Raw genomic sequence first — 19400 nt, forward strand, 5'->3', positions numbered from 1 at the left:
ATATGCTAAAGCACGGATGAACCTTGAGGACATAAATAAACTGGTCATAAAACATTGAATACTGTATGATTCCACTTATTTAAGGCCATCTAAAGAGACAGATTCATAGAAACAAACAATAGAATAGTGGTTGCCAGTGGGTAGAGGTAGGGGAGTTGTTTTCTAAGGATAGAGTTTTACTTAGGAAAGGTAAGTTTTGGAAATTGGTTGCACAACAGTGTGGACATACTTAACACTACTGAATGGTATAAAAAGGAAAGGGTTAAGGTGGTAAATTTCTTTTTAAGATGTAAATTTTGTGTTATATCTTTTATCACACTAAAAAGAATAATGTTTTAAAAAGTCACCTATTGGGGCGCCTGGGTGGCGCAGTCGGTTAAGCATCCGACTTCAGCCAGGTCACGATCTCGCGGTCCGTGAGTTCGAGCCCCGCGTCAGGCTCTGGGCTGATGGCTCGGAGCCTGGAGCCTGTTTCCGATTCTGTGTCTCCCTCTCTCTCTGCCCCTCCCCCGTTCATGCTCTGTCTCTCTCTGTCCCAAAAAAAAAAATAAAAAATAAAAAACGTTGAAAAAAAAAAAAAAAAGTCACCTATTAAATAATGTGATTTAATTGTGTTCTATCTGGGGGCACTTGGCTGGCTTAGTTGGTGGAACCATGTGACTCTTGATCTCGGGGTTGTAGGTTCAAGCCCCCACATTGGGCATAGAGATTACTTAATAAAAGTTTTTTTTCTTTAAGTCATCTATTATTATGTACTAATGACTGTACTAGGTGTAAGTCATACAGAATGAATAGAACACAGTCCTTGATCTCACATGTTGATATTAGAAGGTGTACCTTACTGCAGTTACAGTCATCTTCCCACTCAATATTTAATGGTTAATATTATGGTATTCCTGATAGCTCATTCTGGAAACATTTGTTAGTGGTAGTTGCTGCTATTATTAATGTTGTTAAGTACAACACCACTTTAAGACCTTCACCAAGAGTTAAGTCCTAGATCTGGACTTTTAGCACTGAATTTGATCAAGGATGCGTAGCTTAAGTGTCAAAATTTTATTGGAAATAATTGACGTGTCGTGGTAGTTTAAAGTAAATGGAGTTTGACTCTTCAACCAGATATTGAGTTAGGTGATGTGGGGGTGATTCCTTGCTTTTAAGCTTATCTACCCTAAGAGGCAGGACACAAGTTTATGTAACACCTGCAGAGTAATTCCAAAGTAACACAGGTACCTTTATATAGATGTTACTTGGCTTTCTGGTCTTAAGTATGGAACATTTACACTTCACTTGGTTGTACATTACAGGAAGGCCGAAGTTACACTGGATGGAGTTTGGCCAACAGATAAAACATCTCGCTGTTTAATAAAGAGCCCAGATCGACTTGCTGATATGAACTATGAGGGCAGATTGGAAGCAGTTTCAAGGAAACAGGGAGCTCAATTCAAAGAGTACCGTCCCGAAACAGGTTCTTGGGTGTTTAAGGTATATAGTCAACTTAACCTAGTTCTTGTAAACTGTAGTTACACTGACAAAATGTGTTAGAAGAGTCTCTCTTAAATTCTTTTCATTTTTACAAATTAGGAAACAGATCTGTAGAGGTACATTATGATTTGCTCCAAATTACATATGTTAGTTAAACACCAGAACAATAAGGAGCTATTAAAAACTTTTATGCTGATGATTCACATCTTCTACCCCATCCTGTGAGCATGTAGATACACTTCTAAGGAGTGGTTTTTCTAATGTGTGACATCCTTAGAGACATGAGGCAGAATTTTTGTCTCTTGATACCAACTCTTCCTAAATTGTCATTCATTTAAAGATTTTTGGGGATGAAGACATTGACTTCCTCCCTTCCTTGATAGTTTAACCCAGTGGTTTATTTTCTTCTAGGCCAGTTGGATTATTTAACTAGTTGAATGTCCTTGTGTAGGTAGTGAACAACTAGGCAGCATATAGAAATGAAAATAGTAGCAGTGTTTCTGGATTCGGTTTCCTGTATTAATAATTTAGTAATTGTATATGAGCAACTAGTACATGTACTAATCATCTAAATCTAGGGACAACAGTAAAGTATGATAGATGACATTGTGCCTTAAATATTATGATCTCTCTCTTTTTTTTTTTTAAAGCTAATTCTGCAAGATTGTAAGGACAAGTATTGTGGAAGCTCTTAGGAATATAAGTGTTAAAATTGATTTTGTTGATTCTGAGGCGCTTGGCTGGCTCAGTCAGTGGAGCATGTGGCTCTTGATCTTGGGGTTGTAAGTTTGAGCCCCACACTGGGTGTAGAGATTTCTTAAAAATAAAATCTTTAAAACATTTTTTGATTTTGTTGGATTCTTCTCTTCCTTAGGTCTCCCATTTCTCTAAGTATGGCCTTCAGGATTCTGATGAAGAAGAGGAGGAACGGCCATCCAAAACTAGTACAAAGAAGTTGAAGACTGCCCCTTTGCCTCCTGCAGGCCAGGCCACCCCATTCCAGATGGCTCTTAATGGCAAGCCAGCACCTCCACCCCAGGTAGAGACAGGACAGTGAATTTGAATGGAATCCGTGATACAGAAGTTGAAAGCAAGTCATTCAGCTAGTACAAAGCTGTTTTATGACCCCTGGAACTTTGAAGAGTACAAATGTATTGGCAGTCACGTTGAGACAAGTACAAGGGAGGGCATGGTGTGGTCCTGACATCTTTTTTTAAATTGAGAGATTTAAGGAATTCTCATGCTGTTTGGATCATTCCTTCTACAGATTATCATTCTTAAACACCTCCCTCTCTTTCATTTGGACTTGCTGAATTCTCTGCTCAGTGATCAACTTAAGATAGCATTTTGCTTGTGTGGGTTGATACAAAGTAAATTCTACTTTTGTTGACTATCTGATGTGCAGTTTAATCTTGTTCTTTACCTCTGTGGTTTTTTAAAAGTTCAATTCGCTTTCTGCAAGGGTTTTTTAACTCCCATTTTTCTCAAGTTGTTTGCTTATACTTCAGGTAACCTCTTAATATTTGTATTTTAACAATACATAATCTTTCTGAATATAGATCAAGTTTTAGAATATAAATGAATTATTTGGCGTGGGGAGAGTAGGGGCTACATTGTTTATTGCAATTACTTGTATCATACTCCTTTTCAGTATTGTTAAGCCAGTATAAGCCTTTTGTCCATCTAGGGAAAGGTTTGTAATTTAAATATCAGGTAGTTTCTTTGCCAGCTCATGAAGAGTTTTACTTTCCTTTGGATGTCATTTATATTCAATCAAGTTACAAAAAATTTTTTTTCTTTGCTGCCGTACTCCCTCAAAAAAGAGAACTTAATATAGAATTTCTTTGTAAAGCATCCTCTACCTCTCAGCTGCTAAAAGCAGGGCCTTTGGAATTTTTTGTGCTACAATTCTTATGGCTGCTGAAATGTGCGATTTTTATGATTTATTAAATAATTTCTTGGGAGGCATTTTCTGGAGATTGTTGTGTATGTATGTTCATATTTGCGCGTACAAGGTGAGGGGGAGGGTATGATAAAAGTGGGAAATGGGAAATATATTGACTTTTATATTTATAATCTTTGTAGCATAAAACCCCTAAGAATTCTCTTCTGAACTAAAGAAATGCTGTAAATGGACTTGGTTTTCCAGTTTTCCATGTTCATTTTTTCTGAATCATATGCTTTGTATAATCTCTTTCATTCCAAAGTGTTTTTTCATCTTACATTATATGTATTTCTAGAATAAGAGTCAGGTAGCCTTCTTTTCTGCTAATAAAAGTAATTGTCAAGATCCTAAAGATGCAGCTGAGAAAAAAAAAACTTCATCCGTGGATAGAGCAAATTTACGTAATGTGTCTTGACAACCAGTGATTTTTAGGCTGTTTAATTTCCAGAATACAAATAGTAAGAGAAAACTATACGTTTCTATGATGACACTTTCATAGGTGAGAATTTTTTAAGAAACTGAGTACCATATAATTTCACAAGAACCAGGTTGTAGGAAAAAGAGACTTCATAAGGATCAAAATGGGCAAAGAGAATACAGTGAATGGGATCTGTTTCAGATATCTCCTTTGATTGAAGAGAAGTGGGTGGTCTTTGGATGGCAAAAACAGAAATGGGAATAGTGGGTAGAGCTGTTTAGATATTAGGCTAACGTATTGGAACAGTAATGAAGGACTTCCTTCGTATTGCCCAGTGAGATAGGTAGGAAATGGTAGTGGTTGCATAGCTTTTAGTAATTCGCACCGAAGACCTACATCTTACTGGGCACGAAGAAAACACTTGAGCCATCTGGACGAACTGGGAACAGACTGCACTGTCTTTTCATCCTAGTGTCAAGATGATTCTCTACACACTGTCACCTGGCCCCTGGGCAGCTTGATTTCAGGGACATGGTGTTCCTCCACCTCCAGTCTGCCATAGCAGTTTTTTTTCCTCCTGTGTACAATCTCAGGTTCTCAGAATTGGGGGTTGGGGGTTTTTTAGGTATTAGAAAGATTTACATTTTTATTTAATGGTCACTTTATCCCACTGCCTCGTGTATAATATCATTCGTGTCTTTGTAGTTTGTTCTTAAAGCTTTGATTTGCTTCTAAATAGGTAAATCAAAGCAACCAGAAAACATTAAGGTAACTAAATCTTCATGTAGTCTCTTCTGTGCCTTTGAAGTTACAGAAAGTGTTGGCATAAAAACCTTCATCACACAGATAAATTAGGGCAGTTGCAGAAACATTTGGTAGTTAGAACATTGTTTCCAAAATGCTGATCTGAGATTTAGTTTTCAGCTGACTGGATCACTCCTTTGGTGACCTTTGATTCCATAGATAGGCACGGAGCTCAGGCATATTTATATTTTAAATGCTTTCCCCCAGGTGATTGAAATATGCATTGAGGCTTCAGAACCATTTGTTTAAAGACCTCAGATAGCACTCAGGGAGAGAGATTTTACCTATAGCTTTTTACCTCCACCTCATACTGAACTGTAACTTGTGTTCAGTATCAACACTGAGTAGTTGACTTGCTCAGAAACTTAGCGTTGTTCATTCAGTGAGTACCTTCAAATGAGTTAGGAATTTTTTTCAAGGGAAAAAGTGATTAGGATTTAGAAGAAAATTAACATTTCATCTTGTGTATACTTTTTAAAATTAGTCAATTTTATTTTGGGAGAGAGAGCACCCACGTGCCAAGTAGGGGAGAGGCAAAGGGAGAGGGATGGAGAGAATCTTAACCAGGCTCCACGCTCAGCACAGAGCCTGACGCAGGGCTTGATCTCACAACTGTGAGATCATGACCTGAGCTGAAATCAAGAGTCAGACGCTTAACCCACTAAACCACCCAGGTGCCCCTTTCTTGTGTATACTTTTTAAAAGTAAAGTGGCAGCTGTCTATATTTATCCACTAAGTAAATGTATATGTGATTATCCATTTTATATTTTTATGTAATAGATGATATATATATAAAATAATTGTATACCAGAAGTCTTTTTGCTTCAGATATTAATACTGTCATGTCTTATACTTAATTGTAATATCCCTGAATGTACGTGTAGAAACATACACACTTATTTTGGTGGGCCCTTGAAACCACGACATGGAATCTTTCCTGAGAACACAATAATGGTGACAAGGCTGATTTTCCAGCCAAATGAATATAAAACATTCTTTGCAGTTAGAAAACAAGTTATTCTGGGGGCGCCTGGGTGGCTCAGTTGGTTAAACATTTGACTTTGGCTCAGGTCATGATCTCACTGTTCATGGGTTTGAGCCCCATGTTGGGCTCTGTGCTGACAGTTCAGAGCCTGGAGCCTACTTCAGATTCTGTGTCTCCCATTCTCTCTGTCTCTCTCTCTCAAAAATAAATTAAAAACACATTAAAAAAAATAAAAGCTATTTTGGAAGCTGGCAATGGTAATAAGTATACTATATTAAACTATTTGGCGAGGACAGTATGAATTATTTAAATACCTGTTTGACCGTGGATTGGTTGTTTACCCTTTGTTGAATAAAAGGTGTCATGATTTACTTTACCTAACTTGAATTACTTTATCTACTGGATTAAGACATGTTTTATCTTTAGGGTATTGGCAGCTTTGTTTGTATGAGAAAGATTCTCTTGAGGTGGAAAGTGAAGGTTTCTAAAATCCCTGAAGGTTTCAGTGATGAAATCTCACCTTCCATGTATCTAAAAAGACAGTCATTTTACAGAAATTATCTGTGTACTTAGGATTTATAATGTACTGTGCTGGTATTTAGACATAAATAAGATCTACTTTCAAGAGATTACAGTATATGAAAGGAATATTCCATTTAGCTGCTTTTCCCAGTATTTGCCTTTCTTTTCCATAGATCTCACAAGGACTCCCTATTTTTTTTTTAACTTCCTCAATTCCTTCTGAGCCATCTTTTTTATTATTATTATTATTATTATTATTATTATTATTAGTCTACTTTTCTTTCCAGGACTGGTTTTGAAGAAGCACCTGATCTCCCAAGATCGATCAGAAAATAAGTACACAGGCATCTTTTGGGGGAGTTTACCGCAGTTGCTTAGATACACTTTAACAACATTCACTAATGGTTCTAAGAGCTTCCCAGCTCCTCATAGTTTCTAGTAATTCACTTCTCCCTTACTTATTACACCATACCTCAGAGCTTTAAAGTCTGTGCATGAGAGTGGAGCAAATAAAACCTTGATCCTTACTTAGCATACTTCTGAAAAATATGCTGGGTCCCTTAGGTCTCCATTCGAGTTACTTGATGAAATACCTTCGTTTTGCCTTAAAGTGTTCTAAGTGAACATCTCTTGCTGCTGTTATTTCTTCGTTGAGTAGTGTAAGTTGAAACCATTCTCTCCTTTTTTCCTTTTCTCCCACCCATCCTCACTCATTGTTCTTTCATGGTTATTAACTGCCCTTTCTGCTGTATGCCAGGCACTACACTAGGCAGTAGATTTGACAAAATGATGAATGTTGAATTTAAAATGTGCTTGGTGATAGATACAGAAAACAGTAGGCCGTAATCTCTGTTTTCAAGCCTTGACAATATGGTGGGACAGACATCACATATGCAAGAATTTATAGTATATCATGATAGATCATAAAAAACAGGTTTAGACAGAATGTAATGGGAACCCAACAGTGGGAGGGTATTCTAACTGATAGGTTGACACACAAGATATGGAGTAGTTTAATAGCTTCCTAAAGTGAATTGGTTAAAAACTCTAATATACTAGGGAGCCTTTGGAGTTAGAGTGTTCCCATAATTCTTGTAAATGGGAGCATTGTGACCAGGGCTACTTTTTATTTTATTTTTTTCCAGAATTGTAGAGCATAAAGGTAGTCGCACTTGCCTTTAGCCTCTACAGTAGGTAAAAAAAGAGTTATCATTTTTGCCTTTCATCATTATCTAGTTTTGTTAGAGCTGTCCTTCGGGAATATTCATATCTTCAGTTGCAATTCCCTATGCATCCAACAGTTCAGTTTTTCTACACTTATAAATGAGAGCAGTCATTCTTTCAGTAAGGATAAGTGTTAAAGGAATGCAAGGGAATAGCTAATAGACCATTAAAAATAAAGTTGAAAAAGTTACACTAATGATTGTTTCTTTGTTCAAAGTAATCAAGAAATTATTTATTTACTTTTAATGTCTATTGATTTATTTTGAGAGAGCACGAGCAGGGAAGGGGCAAAGAGACAGAATCCCAAGCAGGCTCTGTGCTCCTAGCACAGAGCCTGACATGGGGCTCAGTCCCACAAACCATGAGACCATGACCCAAGCCGAAATCAAGAATCAGACACACAATTGACCCAAGTGCCCCATGAAATTATTTTTTTAAACTACCTTTTACACATTAGCATCTATTTGAGGGTTAGCATGAAATAGGCCACTTAGGAAGATAAGCCAAAAATTTTGGAAGATTAATAATCTATAAATGATACCATGATAAGAAAAATAAGTGGTAAAACTTTTTGATTTTGAGAATGTTTCATAAGTTGGCTTAGCCACTTGTCACCATTTTACCAGGTAATATGCAAGTTTAGGACATACTTAATTTGTACTGAAATGGTTATTTTACAGTGGGCTTCAGGTTGATGAGTTATTTACCTTTTCAAATCATTAACTGTTAGTCATGGGTATATCTTGAAAACTCCTTAGTAAATGTAAATATAACTCTTGGAATTTGAACATAAAGGAATTATTCCTAAATTAAAATTGTTTCTAAGAGGCTACCTGGCTGGCTCAGTTGGTAGAGCGTGGAACTTTTGATCTCAGGGTTTTTTTAATGTTTATTTTTGAGAAATAGTCCGAGACACAGTGCAAACAAGGGAGAGGCAGAGAGAGAGGGAGATACAGAATCTGAAGCAAACTCCAGGCTCTGAGCTGTCAGCACAGAGCCCATTGCAGGGCTCTAACTCACAAACTATGAGATCATGACCTGAGCTGAAGTCAGACACTTAACCAACTGAGCCACCCAGGCGCCCTGGTGTGGAGCCTACTTTAAAAAAAAAAAAAAAAAATGTTTCTAATATTACTTTGTTTTTTCCTTTTGGGAAATTAGGGTAGACATTCCTCATATGTTACATGGTACTGCATATGTGGATTCCAGCTAACCTTTAGGATTTAGTCACAGAAAAGATAAAAAAAAATGGAAAATTACTTGAGACTTTGATATTTGTACCTTTTATTCTCTTTTCCCAATGGCTTCTGGCTACAAGGCAATGTGAGGGCAGGGTCACCCTGTGTATATCAGAAAATTATATTTGCTAGCTGTATCAGGTAAGGCATAATCTTTGTCTGAAGACCACCATTTGTTCAGTATGGGGCTTACGTTCCAGACACCAGACCTTAACATATTACAAAAGGGTGATTTCATGTATCCATATTTGGATCTCAAGTACATATAGGGGGATTTGGGGTAATTATTCCTAAATCCTTTTTAGCAAATATGTTACCTCACACTGTCTTAGAATGGACAGAATCTAGTATTACAATATCATATTCTGAATAACTATAGAAGCTCTGTGTCTATTTGGTATAATTTAATGCTGCTTCCCTGATCTTTCTGCTGTCTACAGAGCCAGAGCCCAGAGGTGGAGCAGTTAGGGAGGGTTGTGGAACTGGACAGTGACATGGTAGATATCACCCAGGAGCCAGTTTTGGATTCCGTGTTAGAAGAGTGCGTGCCCGAGGATCAGGAACCTGTGTCTGCCTCAACACACATTGCATCTTCACTGGGAATTAATCCACATGTCTTACAGGTGAAGTCCTAACCCACCCTTACTACAACAGGAAGCCAAACTAATGTTTATCTCCCTTGCATCTAATCAGGCCTCTTCCTTGATTATTTACTGAAGAGCATTGAGTGGTCATTGGAATGAAGAAAAACCAGAATATGGTCCATATTTGGGCCTCATTTTTCCGTTCTGGGAGGGAAAGCTATATTGAGATTCAGAACACGTGGATTCTAATCCGAGTTCTATAACTATTACTATGTGACTTTAGGCGAGTCATTTAACATCTGTGAGCACAGATTTTTCTCTGTAGGGTGGTTTTGAGGCTCTCAAAAGTGCTCCATAAAAGTTTTAATAGCCTAGTAGATAACAGGTTTCTTTAAACTCTGTCTTAATTTCTTTTTCCTATGCCTTTTGGCATGTTATAAGTTTAGCCTTTGTCTTATTTTCAAAGTTAATCATCCTGTAAACAGGTGAGCAATTGCTGTGTGCCAGACTTTGGTGGGACTCTAGATATAAGAGGAATGTTCTATAACTTAAATTCCTCAGGCACATGCAGCCACACCGATATTATAGTAGCTCTGGACACAGCCTTCAGGCAGAGCAATTTACTGGTTGTTGTAAACTGCATTTTTCTTTTATGGCCTTTGGATTCCAGGGAACACATTCATTCTATAGATATTGCCTTTTTAGATCATGAAAGCATCATTGCTTGCTGATGAAGAAGATGTAGATATGGTCATGGATCAACGCTTCAGTCACCTTCCTTCTAAGACAGATACTTCTCAAGAAATCTGTTCTCCCAGACTCCCCATTTCAGCATCCCACTCGTCAAAATCCCGTTCTTTAGGTACTGTAAGTGATGCTATTTTACAAGAAAGCTGTAAAGTCCTGCTTTTCACATATCTTCTTCTAAGCTGAGTCAGCTTCTCTAGCAAATATCCCCCTAAAGGCATATGACATAAGGATGCCAAGAGGAAATGTACTCTTCTAAATATGTTAGGTGGGGCCGGTTTTTAAAAACCGTAATGTGCTTTATTGTTGCAGATGTAGAAGTTGTATGGAGAACAAAGCATTTGTGTTTTGTTTAGGTTATGTTTTTATTTGCTTATGAATGTGGACTAGATCAGATTTCCTAATTTTTATCACATCTTAGAGGAATGACCAAGTTGTCCTGCACTGTACAATTTTGTGCAGTCCTCATACTGTCCTTATTTTATTGCCTCCTGGGGGCAAATGTTGCTTCTTACAATGCATAAAACTCGTCAGATTTCTGCTTTTTCCTAAACCTTGCCAAATTCCTAGGAAAGTGATACTTGATTTTAAAGTTTTCCCTTTTTTTCTTCTTGTGGGATTGGAAGTAGAGTATCAATATGAACAAAGGACATAAGCACATGTAATCTCAAAATGTTTTAAAAGCCAGAGGAACTACTAGGAAGAGATTTGTTTATATTGCCTTAAAAACTTTATTTTTCACTTCTTTCAAGTGCCCTTAATAACCCGTTTTAAAAATATGTTAACTAATAAAGCAATTAAACATAACAACCTTTTCTCTAATGGGCACTTGTACTTCAATAACTACCTCTACCTCTTAGAAAACAGGCAATATAATAGTAATAAGAACTGTCCTTCTGAAAGGCACAAGGTACCTCCATAGGTTTTTGTTTCATGGAGTCTAGCATGAGCATTGGAGTGGTAGCAATTTGTATTTTTATCTTATTAAGCTTTTTCTTTGGACTAAGAAATGTTTACATTTGGCATTCTGAAAAGGGCATGACCATTGATGTCAGACCTGGGTTATCTCTCAATCCTGCCATTAGTAGCTTTGTGGATTTGGACTAATCACTTTTCAAAGCCCAGTTTTCCTACCTATAAAATGGGATAATAGTGCTGTTTGTATGAAGTTATTAAAGGGTGAAATGAAACTGTGTATACAAATGACTTATACAGAGTCTTTCACAAAATAAGTGTTAAATAATTTTTTTTTTTAAGTAGTAGTGATAGTGTTTGTTATAAATGTTAATATTGTTGTGGCATCATCATCACAAATTCCTGCCTTGGTTTCCTGGTGAAACAGTATTCCACAGATTATGACTTGCCTCTTGTCATCTATATCTGATTTAATTGGTTTGGAAAAACTGTAATTTCAGCCTCACTGATGATTGCTGTTCAAGAAGCAATAGAGACTGTATTTTCTAATAGTTTTTTTTTTCCCCCTATTTCAGTTGGTGGGTTACTACAATCAAAGTTTACTAGTGGAGCTTTTCTTTCACCAAGTGCCTCTGTACAAGAATGTCGCACCCCCAGAGCAACGTCTTTGATGAATATTCCATCCACATGCCCTTGGTCTGTCCCTCCACCCCTCACCTCTGTGTTTACGGTGCCCAGCCCAGCCCCTGAAGTTCAGTTGAAAACCGTGGGTACACGTAGACAACCAGGCCTAGTCCCTCTTGAAAAGTCTGTCACCTATGGCAAGGGGAAACTCTTGATGGATATGGCTCTGTTTATGGGACGCTCATTTCGAATTGGTTGGGGCCCCAACTGGACTCTTGCTAATAGTGGAGAACAGCTGAGTGGCTGTCATGAACTGGAAAATCATCAAAATGCCGATTCTATGGAATATGGATTCCTGCCTAATCCAGTAGCTGTTAAATCGTGAGTCACATTTTCTTTATGGTTTTTGAGAAAAGCAATTTGGTAGGTGAGAAAAAATTTTTCATTATCAGAAGACCCAAAGTCTCTAGACCTTGGTGATCTTTCTAGATATGCTCTTAGTGTAGTTTTTTTTTTAATTTATTTTTTTTTAATGTTTGTTTATTTTTGAGAGAGCACATGGAGGGCAGGGAGCAGAGAGAAAGGGGACAAAAGATCCAAAGTGGGCTTTGGGCTGACAGCAGTAAGCCCAATGCGGGGCTCAAACTCACAAACCATGAGATCATGACCTGAGCCAAAGTTGGATGCTCAACTGACTGAGCCACCCAGGTACCCCTGTTCTTAATACAGTTTTAGATACCAGAAGATCTTTGTATAATTAAAAACCAAACCGATTAATAAGATAACTCCATTTGTAACATCAAGGTATGAAGAGTATAATACTTAGTGGTTAAACTTTAATTGGAAATTTAACAGACCCAAAGCTGATGCTGCAGCATTCCTTGGGTTTTATCCTTTTTATTGCATTAGTCATTTTTTCCTATTTTCTCACTTAGATATTTGTGATTTATATATATATACTTATGTAATATATGTATATATATATATTATATATATAATATATATGTAATATATGTGTATATATAAAATATATATTATATATATTTTATATAATATAATTATATGTAATATATATTATATATAACATATATATAATATATATATATATATGGGGTATTTTCTCAACTAAGCACATTTCCCATATCTTGGACCTGGTAAGGTAAATGTATAAACTGGGTATAATTCATACATAAGTATCTGGAAATAAGATGACATCTGATAGAGGCATCTGGCTGGCTCAGTCAGTAGAGCATACAACTCTTGATCTCGGCTTCATGAGTTGAAGCCCCACATTGGTCATAGAGCTTACTTAAAAAAAGACATCTGGTAGCTATGTATGCTATGTTATTACTACATAATCCCCACTATTAACATTTATGTGTGTGTACTTCTAGTTCTGTATACTTTATATATGTGTTGAGTATACATATACACATATATAATCTATACACATACATATGTGCACATACACATATGTAATCTATACACACACATACATATGCATACACAGTTCTGGTAGTTATTAACCAATATGCATACAGTTTTGTGCAAAATATATAACATTTTCCTGTTTACTCTTTATAACAAATTGTGCTGTCTTTACTACAGATTAAATGACTGTGATCACCTATAATGCTTGGTATTTAAAGTTAACTTTGAAGAAATACAAAACAATAGCTCTCTTGAACCTCACAATTAGTAATGTTGATCCTAATCTAGGTTATACATGATGTCATGTTTTGAAAGTTATTACTATCAATCTTAAAATTGGATCAAGGTGAGATTGATTATATGCTCATCTTAATTTAGAGTCAGTTTTACAGTATCTATAACCTTAGCCTCACAACTTTTGATCCCTCACTATGTATAATTTGAGAAATCAGTGTCCCAACAATGGCTTTTGGTCCTTGGATTTCATAATATGTAGATACATGTTGAAGCCAGCTCAAAGTCTAACTGCATTGATTCCCGTGCTTGTTACAACCTGGCCTTAAGAAGCCTTTGGATTCTGAATGCATGGGCCAGATAATTTGTTTACTCATTCTACAGCAGATAAGTTCATTATAGTTTGACATTAGGGAACACAGTTACTTTAAAATCACAGGTGAATGTTTTGCATTCTCTTTGAATCATAAAAATAAAGGTTTATTTGTAGGAAAATTCTAGCATCTGTCTTATCTTCATTTTCTGTCTTGTCATTTGCTCTTGTAGCCTAACAGAGTCTCCATTCAAAGTTCGTTTGGAAAAACTCAGTTTGAGACAAAAGCCAGATGAAGACCTGCAGTTATACCAAATACCTCTGGAGCTCAAATTAAAGCACAGCACTGTCCATGTAGATGAGCTGTGTCCTCTCATTGTCCCTAATCCAGGAGTTGCTGTCATTCATGACTATGCAAATTGGGTTAAGAAAGCATCTGGAGACTTTTTGGAAGCACAAAGTGAGTATGGACTATGTCTATCTAACCTTTGATGTTTCAGGAACTGGAGTAGAAGCATGTGTTCATAGGAGGACAGATTTCCTTATGGCAATGTAGTGGGCGGATGCCTGAGTTCACACTTGTGTGTAGTTGAGTTGCAAAGAGCAAAATCCCAAGGAAGAAGAAATGATAACATTTTTTACAGTTACTCTTCTGCCTTTTAATATATGAGTCCTTGTTCACAGGAACTGCAGCCAAATTCCTTGGATTTTTTTAATTCCATTCCTTTCTCCATTCTGAGAACATAGGGAGAGAAAGCCATTCCTTCTTTCTTTCTTTTTTTTTTTTTTTTAAGTGTATTTGTTTATTTTGAGAGAGAGTACAGTGCATGCCAGCAGGGGAGGGTCAAAGAGAGAATCCCAAGCAGGCTCTGCGCTGCCAGCACAGAGCCTGACGTGGGGATTGACCCCACAAACCACAAGATCATGACCTGAGCCAAGGTCGAGTCAGACGTTTAACTGAGCCACCCAGGTGCCCTTCCTTCTTGCTTTTCTAAATCCTACCCATTCTTCCATGTCCAGCTTAAGTCCCTTTTGTTCTTCCCAACAATTTTAGTGTTCATAAATTCCCTCTTAACCTCTCTTTTCTATAACTATTGTGACCATGGTTTTCTAAACCAATACTTTGATAACAGGCTTTTCTAATTTGGGAACCTACTATTTCAAATAGTAGAAAAATTATACTTAATTACATGTTTGATAACATTTCAACATGTAAAAATGTTGAAAAATGGCAACTATTTTAGACTGTCATATGCCACAAATTCTGAGAATTGTGTATGTTAATTTCTTTGTGTTTGCTTCAGTTGTCTCATCATCACTTCAAACATGTGAGACGTCTTCCCAGTGCATACTTGTATTTGGCTTAGTGGTAAACAGTGCTTCCGTCTTGTTTTCCTTCTTGAGGAGCAATATGAATAGTAGTTAAGAGTATAGAGCTGGATTTATTACTTGGGTTCAAATCTTGGCTCTACTACATTTTGCCTATAACTTTGAGCAAGTTACTTCAATTTCCTCATCTGTAAAATGAAGATGATAACCACTGTGGATAGTGAAGTTCAGAGTTGGCTTTACTCTTAAGTGTTTTCGAATAGTGTCATTTTAGGCTCAGTAAATGTTAGGCTGTGCCTCTTACAGGAGAGAATACTCTCTCACAAGTTTTTAGAGCACTTCATATTTTTTAATAAAAAATTTTTTTCTTGGGGTGCCTGGGCAGCGCAGTTGGTTAAGTGGCTGACTTCAGCTCAGGTCATGATCTCACAGTGTGTGAGTTTGAGTTCGCGTCGGGCGCTGTGCTGACAGCTCAGAGCCTGGAGCCTGCTTTGGATTCTGTGTCTCCCTCTCTCTCTCTCTGTCCTCCCCTGCTTGTGCTCTCTCTGTCTCTCAAAAATAAATAAATGTTAAAAATTTAAAAAAAAATTTTTTTTTCTTTATTTTAGAGAGAGAGCACAAGTGACAGAGGAGAGGGGAGAGGGACAGAGTGAGGGAGGGAGAGAAGGAGAAAGCGAGAGAGAAAGAATGTCTCAAGTAGGCTCCACGGTCAGCCCAGAGCCGAAATCAAGAGTTGGACACTGAACTGACTGAGCCACCCAGGCACCCCAGCACTTCTTATTTCTTAAAGCATTTTGTAAACAGAATTTAATCAAGTTACAGGACTTTTCTCTGTCATTTGAGATTATATTAGCCATAATTGAGCTAGAGGAACTGGTTTAAAAGAGCATAGAGTTACATATGTTATAACAAGTACCACAGGAACATGGAGTGAACAAGCAGTTACACTACAGACCTCTGGGACTTGTAAAACACAGCAGAGTGAGCCAAAAACAGATTCAGGGAAATCAGCTTGAGTGGTTGTTTGGGGTATTTATTAATTTATGTGTTTTTATGCCACCATTAGAGTGATGTCCTCTCTGTAGTTACTTTGACTTTATGTCATATTATTATTTTCCTGTCCCATCTTTAGTTGTGAAGCACTGGAGCCTAGCATGGACATTATGTGAAGCCTTATGGGGCCACCTGAAGGAGACTGACAGCCAGCTGGATGAACCCAATGAATACATTCAGATTCTGGAGCGAAGAAGAACTTTCTCTCGCTGGCTATCCTATACTGCCGCACCTCAAATTGAGGAGGAAGTCTCCTTAACCCGAAAAGACAAGCCTGTGGAGGCTGTCTTCAGCTACCTCACAGGCAAGAGGATCAGTGAGGCCTGCTCTCTGGCCCAGCAGTCAGGTAGGGCATATGGTCCCTCTCTGCACCCCTGTCTGTGCTACTCACTGTCCCTACCCCTTAATTGTAGATATGCCTTTGTCTTCTAACCTGAATTAATAATAAACTTCCCAGGAATATTGCTGGTTCCTCAAGAATAGGGATTGTGTTTTCTAGTTTTTTTATAAAACTACGTTAAACATTACGTTTATGAAATTAAAGTTATTTTAATTTTGTATGCTACAAATGGATTTACAGATGCAGATAAGCAAAAAGCAATAAATACAAATCACCTGCATCCTTTAGCATTTAGTAGACATTTCAGTATACAGCTTGTACTTGGACTATTTACTTTGTAATATATTAGGTATATTAGAATTTGTGTACACAAAGCATATATGAATGTAAACTTTTCAAAGGTGGTATCCCACTACATACACACACACACACACACACACACAATATGTGTATATATACACATTATAATACATACATATGCTATATATGATATACACATACATACACACACTGTGTTCTTTTCATCTCCTATAATATAGGCATTATAGTCAAATGCTTCTCAGCATTCATTTATGTATAGATGTTAGGGAACTCCTTTTTTTGACATTTAGGCTTTTTCTTCCCCACAATAAGCAGTACTCTGAACTTTTGAAACATACGCATTTTGGATTAATTCACTTTATTTCATTCAGGTAAATATTAAATTTAATTTCTGGGTTATTGTTTGGTTGTTTTTTTTTTTTTTTTTTAAGGTCTTCCCATTATATATTTCTGCTTTTCCTCTTGCACTAATGAGAGGCATTCAGCAAGTACTTCAGACACAAATCTTGGTAAAAATAAAGGATGGTATAGTTCAATTTAATATAAGTAGATCTCTGATCAGACTTTGTTACTGAAACTTATCTTACGTGAAACCAACTAATTGGAGCCATCAACTGGATTTATTCTGGGGGGGACTTGGCCAGTTTGGGGATTATAAGGAATAAATCATAGGAAAAGCTAGAATCAAGAACTTATATACATGGCCAGTTGCATTCCACTGTCACTACATGTTTAGCTCAGTGCCTTTGTGGTCTTCATATATTTTTGTACAGAGAGAATTTGTCTTTAGGATTGGCCTTCTATAAAGCTAAAAAGATTATGAATCATTAAAGAGACAAAGTTATGCTTACCAATGCATATGTGTATAGCAGAAGAGGATCTTAAGGACTGCCGGAAGTCAGGTCCTTAGATTTGTTTGTTCATAAACTCTACTTCTTCCTCCTTTTTTTTTCTTATTTTAAGGTTAAACTTCTGCCAGGGCAGTACTTTTCAGCTTACTAAAAACTTTCGCTTTACTACCTCCACTTTTAATAATTGATAGAACAATTAAACAATATCAAGAACATAAAATTTGTGAACGTTATCAATGTTATCTTATATATACCCAACAAGAAGACCTCAAATCAATAACCTAAGCTTCTACCTTAAGAAATCAGCAAAATAAGAAATAAACCAAAAGGTAGAAGAAGAGAGGAAATACTAGATTAGAACAGAAATCAATGAAAATGACAACATAAAAAGAAAAAAACAGTAATCAGTAACATCAAAAATTAGTTCTTTGAGAAGATTGAGAAAGTTTACAAACCTTTAACTACAGTGATCATGGGGGGGGTGGGGAGGGAGACAAATTACCAACAAATAAGAATGAAAATAAAAAACAAACAAAAATGCTACTAACCCTACAGAAAAGGGAATACTATGAGAAATTCTGTGTCAACAAATTAAACAACTTAGGTGACATTGACAAATTCCGAGGAAGATATAAATTATCAAAACTAATTCAAGAAAAAGTAGAAAATCTAAATAGATCTGTAACAAATAAAGAAGTTGAATTAGTAATTAAAAATCTTCACTCAGAAAAGCTAATCCAGATGTCTTCACTGGTGAACACTATCATGTGTTTGAAGAAGAAGTCATATCAATCCTCTGTAACTCTTTTCAGCAAACAGAGGGGAGCACTTTCCAACTCATTCCATGATGACATTATTACCCAGATGTCAAAGCACACGTACAAAAAAACTATAGCTAACATCATACTTAATGTTGAAAGACTGAACAATTTCACCCTAAGATTGGGAACACCATTTCTGTACAACATTGTGGTGAATATTGTAGCCAGTGTAATCACATAAGGAAAAGAAGCAAAAAAGTCATACATATGAGGAAGGATGGGATGTAACTGTCTTTATTAAAAGATGGCATGATTCTGTATGTATATAGTTCAGTCCTAAGTAATCCACAGAAAAGGTAATGGGACTAAATAAACTAGTCCAGCATGACCTCAGGATTCAAGATTAGTATACAAAATTCAGTTTATTTCTATGTATTAGCAACAGGCAATCGAAAAATGAAGTGAGAAAAACAGTTGCATTCACAATAATATCAGAAAGAATAAAATACTTAAGGAATAAATGTAACAAAAATGAGACTTGTACTATAATTATAAAACATTGCTGAGGAAATAAAGATCTAAATAAATGGGGAAACACATTCCTCATTTATGGAATACATCTCAGTTCAGCACTCTTGTCATTTTTGGCTGGTAATTTTTTGTTGTAGAGGCTGTCTGGGCATTTCAAGATACTTAACAGCATCCCTGCCCTCTACCCATAAGAGTACTTTACCCTTGGTTGTGACAACTAAAAATATCTCTAGACATTGCCAAGTGTTTTCTGGAGAGCAGAACCACTCAGATTGAGAACCACTGGTAGATTGGGAACCTCAGTGTTGTTAAGATGTCTGTTATCCGCAAATTAATTTGTACATTCAGTGCATTTTCTATCAAAATCCACAGCTGGCATTTTTGCAAAAATTAACAGGCTGATTCTTATTTGGAAATGTAAAAGACCTAAACAGTCTTTGAAAAGAAGAACAAAATCAGAGAACTCAACACTTGTCTAATTTCAAAACTTCTATAAAGCTGCAGCAGTCAGGACAATGTGGTACTGGTATAAGAATGAACATAGAACAACAGAGTAGAATAGAAGTGAGACTTGAATATAAAACCCTTCCACTTAGATTCAGTTGATTTTTGACAAAGGTTCCAAGATGATTTAAATGTGGAAAGTATGGTCTTTTCAATAGATAATGCTGTGATAGTTGGATATTCACATGCAAAAGATTAATTTGTATTCTTACCTTGCACCATACACTAAAATTGACTTGA

The 19400-nt window shown here is 36.6% G+C and overlaps 1 protein-coding gene across 7 annotated transcripts in view; it reads left to right on the plus strand.

The window, feature by feature from the left end:
* Nucleotides 1-19400, plus strand: part of NUP98 (nucleoporin 98 and 96 precursor) — a 116136-nt gene that overhangs the window by 72740 nt on the left and 23996 nt on the right. For all 7 annotated transcript variants that reach the window (XM_060605721.2, XM_060605720.2, XM_060605725.2 and 4 more), the window contains 7 exons: nucleotides 1308-1485; nucleotides 2360-2524; nucleotides 9063-9245; nucleotides 9912-10068; nucleotides 11444-11873; nucleotides 13704-13930; nucleotides 15932-16198. In XM_060605721.2, the coding sequence (XP_060461704.1) occupies nucleotides 1308-1485; nucleotides 2360-2524; nucleotides 9063-9245; nucleotides 9912-10068; nucleotides 11444-11873; nucleotides 13704-13930; nucleotides 15932-16198 (1607 nt within the window). The remainder of the gene's footprint in view (nucleotides 1-1307; nucleotides 1486-2359; nucleotides 2525-9062; nucleotides 9246-9911; nucleotides 10069-11443; nucleotides 11874-13703; nucleotides 13931-15931; nucleotides 16199-19400) is intronic.

The sequence above is a fragment of the Panthera onca genome, chromosome D1 (genome assembly GCF_046562875.1).
Source record: "Panthera onca isolate mPanOnc1 chromosome D1, mPanOnc1 haplotype 2, whole genome shotgun sequence".
NCBI lineage: Eukaryota > Metazoa > Chordata > Mammalia > Carnivora > Felidae > Panthera > Panthera onca.